The 6,000-nt window shown below is 46.3% G+C and overlaps 1 protein-coding gene across 1 annotated transcript in view; it reads right to left on the bottom strand.

Moving 5' to 3' along the window:
* Positions 1-1,433: 1,433 nt before the first annotated feature.
* LOC127474244 (acid-sensing ion channel 2-like) overlaps positions 1,434-6,000 on the bottom strand; it is a 162,549-nt gene continuing 157,982 nt past the window's right edge. Inside the window, exon 2 of the mRNA XM_051794782.1 lies at positions 1,434-1,618. Within this exon, the coding sequence (XP_051650742.1) occupies positions 1,481-1,618 (138 nt within the window). The 3' untranslated portion in view covers positions 1,434-1,480. The remainder of the gene's footprint in view (positions 1,619-6,000) is intronic.

The following is a 6,000-nucleotide window of genomic DNA, read 5'->3' as shown; positions in this document are numbered from 1 at the left end:
GTGGATGCCCCAGATTTCTCCTGAGGCAGACACTGAAAGCAGGAGGTTTTGCTACCAGAATAATCCTCACTGAGAGTCTGAAATCTCACAGTTCTTGGTTCCTGAAGGGGAGTTTTCCCTGTTCATCCATTTGGCACTGGATGGAGGAGAACCAAAAGCTCCAAAGAACCAAAGGAACGTTTCTACATGGAGGGTTGTTAAACAAGACTGAAAGGGAAGTCAGAGCCCCACCAGAGAATCCCAGACTGGTTTGGGTTGGAAGGGGCCTTAAAACCACCCAGTTCTAGCCCCTGCCATGGGCAGGGACACCTTCCACCAGCCCAGGTGGCTCCAAGCCCCGTCCAACCTGGCCTTGGACACTTCCAGGGATGCAGGATCCATCCCTCTCATCACCCAAATCAAGGTCAGGGCAGGGGGTTCAGGGAGTTTAGCCTTGAGTTTGATTTAAACATGCAACCAAGGAAGCAAAGCTTTCCATAAAGCAGGATTATCCCAGGCTGCCTCCAGGGAAGGAGCCCCTGGAGCACCAGGAAGCCTAATTAGGGAGGCAGAGAAATATTATTAATTTTGTTGGGAGCTCCTGGAGGGAAGAGCTGGGGGCAGATTGTCCTGACAAAGCAGTGCCAGCTGAGATTCCAGGAATAAGGGGCAAGGAGAGCCCAATCCCTCCTGGATCTTGTCACCTGTGGTGACAGAGGGACATTGATGCTCCAAGGCACCAGCAGCCCAATCAATAAGTAATTAGAACAACTCAGTGAATACACAAAGGAATTGATAAATGAATTATCAAATGAAGATATAAAATCCACAGGCCCAGTGAACTCTTGCTTGGTCCCCTGTTCCAGCTCTAAGTGCTGGATTTTTAAGTCATTTAGAGAATTTTAAGGTCCTGCATCTGGCAGGAGGTTCTGCTGCACCCACTTACTCCAAAGCCAAAGGTTAAAATATTTCTTCCAGTCCTCGTTCAGAAAAATTAGAGGAGGTGAGGAAGGTGCCACTGAAAATTAAGTTTTGGGGTTTTATTTTTTACTTCAGGGGGAAAAAAAATATGTCAAGGTTAAAAAGAAAATAAAAAAATCCTTCTTCCAAGTAGAAAAAGGGAAAGTGAAGAACTCCTGGATTAATAAGGGAAACTGAAGTATCTCTCCTAAATATCCTGATATTACTGAGGCATAAATTACATGATTCTGTAGAGCTTCATTTCACTTTTGAGTGTTCTGAAAAGCTTCTGCCTGTTTATGTAACATCCATGTCCAAGCAAAAAGCCCTTTTGAATGGCAAAGCTTCCCTTTGTTTGGAGGACACTGAAGATTTTCTTCTTTTTTCCCTCACAAAAGAGACAAATGACCTTCACCTCTGAAAGGCACTAATTGTGATGCATTTTTATTTTCTCTAATTGAGAAACTTGAGGGCACCTCAACTGCATGTCCCTTTGTTAGCTGGGGAGGTTAATCAGCCCTGACTTCTGGAAATGTGGGATTTAATTCCACCAGGACTTTGCTAATGAGAACATGCCACCAGGAGCAGGGAAAGGTTGTCTTCTCTGCCACATCAAACCCAGCAGGTGCAATAACTCAGCCTTTATTTCACTGACCTGAAGGTTCAGCACTGCAAAAGCCTGGAAAAAAAAATCATAATAGGAATAAATAATAATAATAATAATAATAACAAATAGTGATAATTAATTAATAGGTAATAATTAATAAATAATAAAAATAAATTTTTAATAGTAAATAATATATATAATAATGTAATAATAGGTATTAAATAATAAATAAATGAATAAATAAAAATAATAAAGGAGAAGGAGAAGAAGGAGAAGAAGAAGAAGGAGGAGAAGGAGAAGAAGGAGAAGAAGAAGAGGAAGAAGGAGGAGAAGAAGAAGAAGAGGAAAAAGAAGAAGGAGAAGAAGAAGAGGAAGAAGAGGAAGAAGAGGAAGAAGAGGAAGAAGAACAAGAAGAAGAAGAAGAAGGAAAAGAAGAAGAAGAAGAAGGAGGAGAAGAAGGAGAAAAAGAAGAATAGGAAAAGGAAGAAGAGGAAGAAGAAGGAGAAAAAGGAGCAGGCAGTGGGAAAAGCATGGTCTGGGTAGAGCTGGGGGAACAGAAGGTGTTTTTAACAATCAACCTCCTCTCTGATCTGGAATGGCAATAAATGACTTCCAAAGCCACATCTGAGCCCTGTCAGGTCCAGCTTTCCCTTCCAGCCTGACCAGTTTGACCCTTTTCCAAGCAGCCACGGGCTCAGCCTGACTTTTTGGGAAGCAGCAGTTTTGGTTTCTTTGTTCCCCCAGAGGCAAAACTTCCTGGGCAACCCAAAGGGAGGAGATTGGACCATTCCCTTCACAGCCTGTTCCCTTCCCTTGGCCTGCAAAGTCCCTGATTTCATTCCCTCTGCCCAGAGGTTCTGCCTGTGCTGCTCGTGGAGTTCCCAGCCCTGAAGTGTCCCAAAAACCCTGGGGATGTGGCACTTGAGGACATGGATCAGTGGTGACCACGGTGGTGGGGCTGGTTATGGTTGGACCTGATGATCTCAAAGTCTTTTCCAACCCTATTCTGTGATTCCATGTTAATGAGTTGCTGTAGCTCCCAGAATTCCTGAAGTCTCATTGCTACACTTATAAAATCCTTCCTTTTAGAGAAGTCACTGCAGAAAAACTGAATTTTCTGCAGGCTTCTTTTTCTAGGAGAATGTTCCTCGAGCACTCCACAGGTTTAGTGGTTAAAATTTACAAGAGAAAAAGCCCTGAATGGACAATAAAAAAGTTCAGTTTGTTCCCACCGAGCTGGCCCTGTCAGGTGGGTGTTTATCTGTTCTTAAATCCTCCTGATCCTTTGGGGTTTAGAGAAAGGGGCTTACAGCCTGAAATTTAGGCCCAGACCCCCCAGAAAAGTGAAGGGCTCCTCCCTTTTTTGCAGGATTCTGGCTCAGGTGCAGAAGCTCCTCATTGTCTCTGACTGGGAGCAAAAATCAGGTGTCTGGTAAATGAATTCATGAATTCCCCCCAAGATCTCCTTTCTCAGGAAGGCTGGAATATCATCAGAAATATGTTAATGTGCCATTTGCTAATTCCACTCTTATTCCATCTGGGGACAGTCAGATCTTCTCCTCTGATATGTTTCCAATGTACTTGTCAGAATTATTAGATCTTGAACAAGAAATAAAGTTCCCTGCCTCTTGCAAGTATTTCTTCAGCTTTATCCCTGAGTCCTCGTGGAAGACAAATCAAGATAAACTGGTTTTTTTTTTCCCCCCAATTAATCCAAGAGTGTTTCAGCTGCTGCTCACGCTCTATCTCGTCGAGATATCTGGAGAGAATTTTTACCCTTATTTTTCTTTCAAGATCTTTTCTTGATCATAATTGGATTCTAAAATTAGCCTGGAGAGGGGGACTAATTCAAATTTATGACTGAAAATCGATCTTTCTAAACCATGGGGTACATTGCTGGGGCTCAGAGAAATCAGAGCAGAGCATTGTCTGGTGGGGAAGAAAGGAAGGGGTGAAAGATGTTGCTCTGGGGCTGCTCAGTTCCTTCAGCTGGTACAGTGAGAGGCTGTCAAAGTGCCCGAATTTGGGCTCTCTGGGTGTCACAGAGATGTCCATGTGCCTCTGGCTGCTGTCCCCCAGGCAGCCAGAGCCCTGGGATGTCTTAATTCATCTGCCTGTGGAGCACAAGATGGAACAGCTCAGTAACTGCTCCTTGAATCCCTGGGGGTCTCCCAGGCTCTGGAGGAGGTTTGGGTTGGAAGGGACCTTAAAAACCACCCAGTGCCACCCCCTGCCATGGGCAGGGACACCTTCCACCAGCCCAGGTTGCTCCACCACCCCTGGGAGAGCTGGGGGGGTTCACCTGGAGAAGAGAAGGCTCCAGGGAGACCCCAGAGCCCCTTCCAGGGTCTAAAGGGGCTCCAGGAGAGCTGGAGAGGGACTGGGGACAAGGGATGGAGGGACAGGACACAGGGAATGGCTTCCCACTGACACAGGGCAGGGATAGATGGGATATTGGGAAGGAATTGTTGGCTGTGAGGGTGGGGAGGCCCTGGCACAGGTTGCCCAGAGAAGCTGTGGCTGCCCCTGGATCCCTGGAAGTGTCCAAGGCCAGGTTGGACAGGGCTTGGAGCAACCTGGGCTGGTGGAAGGTGTCCCTGCCCATGGCAGGGGGTGGCACTGGATGGGCTTTAAGGTCCCTTCCAACCCAAACCAGTCTGGGATTCTATGAAATGAAGACTTTAGTGTTCCTCCTATATCAATACTTCAGCATTTATTTGCCTTGCTATTTTTGTCCTGTCCATAATACATTTTCCAGCTCTGCCATCAGCAAAGACCCACGATACAGACTTTAATATTAATATTAATATTAATTGATGCTGATGGCAGCCCTGTTCCAAATTGTTCAGGGCTTTTATGTTGCATGTAAATAAAATTGATGCGCTCAGAATGGGGGTAAAGTTCTTTTCCAAGGGTTTAGTTGGAGCTGGAATTATGCTTTGGCCTTGTTCTTCTCAGGGGTGGATCTCACCTGGGGTGAGGCAGCACGGCCTGGTTAGTGAGGATATAGATTTCAAACAGCAACTCCCACTGCTTAATGAGCACTTAAACCTGTGTTATCAGGATACAAAACAGCTCCTTCCCTTGCAGGCTTCCAGCATGGAATTCAGGATTCCTGTTACAGAACTGGGAGGGGGAATTACAGGATTGCAGCAGAGCTGGAAGGGCTTCAAGGGGAAAGGAAATAAAAGCTCTTATTGCACCTTCCAGTTGTGACCAAACCTCCCCCACCCCCACATCCCACTGGGACACGAGTGGCCTCTTTGGCTGAGGGATGTGGGGGGCACATCCAGCTGGGAGAGGCTATTGTGGGGATTTTTGCCTTGGCAGAAGCACTAATTAGAGCCCTGGGCTTTGCTTTGTCCCACATCACTCTTCTGCAGAGGCAAAAGAGATTTACCCCCTCCATTTACAGTCACAATCAGCTGGGAGGAAAAGACCAATTTTTTTCTCCAACAAGTGGAATTTTGCAGAAGAGGTTTTCCCCCATCTGTTTACAGAGTCAGGATCAACTGGGAGGGAAACACTGATTTTTTTTTTTTCAGCAACACGCTTTAAATGAAGTGAAATTTTGCTTCCTTTTCCCTCTAAATCATAGGAACTTCTATTTCAATCCTCTTCATCAACTCAAAATCCACCATCCATTACATTCCCCATTTTTTCCCATCCTTCTGGGATCCACTGTGTTTCTGAAGAGCAGGGAAGGAGGGGCAGAAAGAAATGAAGCCCAACTAAGGAGAAGCCTTTTGTTTGGACAGAAATCAACCCCCAATTTTTCACTTGGATGACCCAATCAATCATCACGAGCAACATCAAACCTCCTGAAAGGCACTTTGCTGCCAGACAGGCCTGGCCCACCTCCCTTCCCACTGCTGGGAGGGAAGGCAGCTTTGCTGGGAGTGGGGAGGGGAGTTTGGCAGATTTGGGTTTGTCTTTCCTTTCTGTTGCTTCCTTTGTCTCCATCATGGAATTAACTCATCCATGAGATTGAATCTCCTGGAGTGACAGCAGGGAGGGTCTCACCTGGGCTGCAGCTTCCCAGGAGGGAGTGGAATCCTCAGCCCAGAGCCAATTTTGGGTTGAACTCAGCCCGTAGGAAGGGGTTGGTGACCCCAGCCAGGCTCCTCTGCAGGAGGTTTTGGTCAAGAAAAAAGACAAATTCCTTTTGGAGAAGTGGAGGAGGCTGGAAAACAGTGGTACAGCACCTGGGGGGTTGTACATGGAGTCACAGAAGCCTGGAATTGTTCAGGTGCTGGAAAAGACCTCCAAGGTCATCAAGTCCAACCATCAACCAGCCCCACGTTCACCACGACCCCCTGTCCCCAAAGGCCACATCCACGTGTTTTTTGGACACTTCCAGGGATGGTGATTCCACCACTGCCCGATGGAATGTTTTTCAACCCTTTCCATGAAGAAATTTTCCTCGATATCCAGTTTAAACCTCCCCTGGCACA

Source organism: Manacus candei, unplaced genomic scaffold (assembly GCF_025592945.1).
Source record: "Manacus candei isolate 608988 ecotype Guabito, Panama unplaced genomic scaffold, ASM2559294v1 h1tg000040l, whole genome shotgun sequence".
Lineage (NCBI taxonomy): Eukaryota > Metazoa > Chordata > Aves > Passeriformes > Pipridae > Manacus > Manacus candei.
This window is presented reverse-complemented; position numbering and strand designations above follow the sequence as displayed.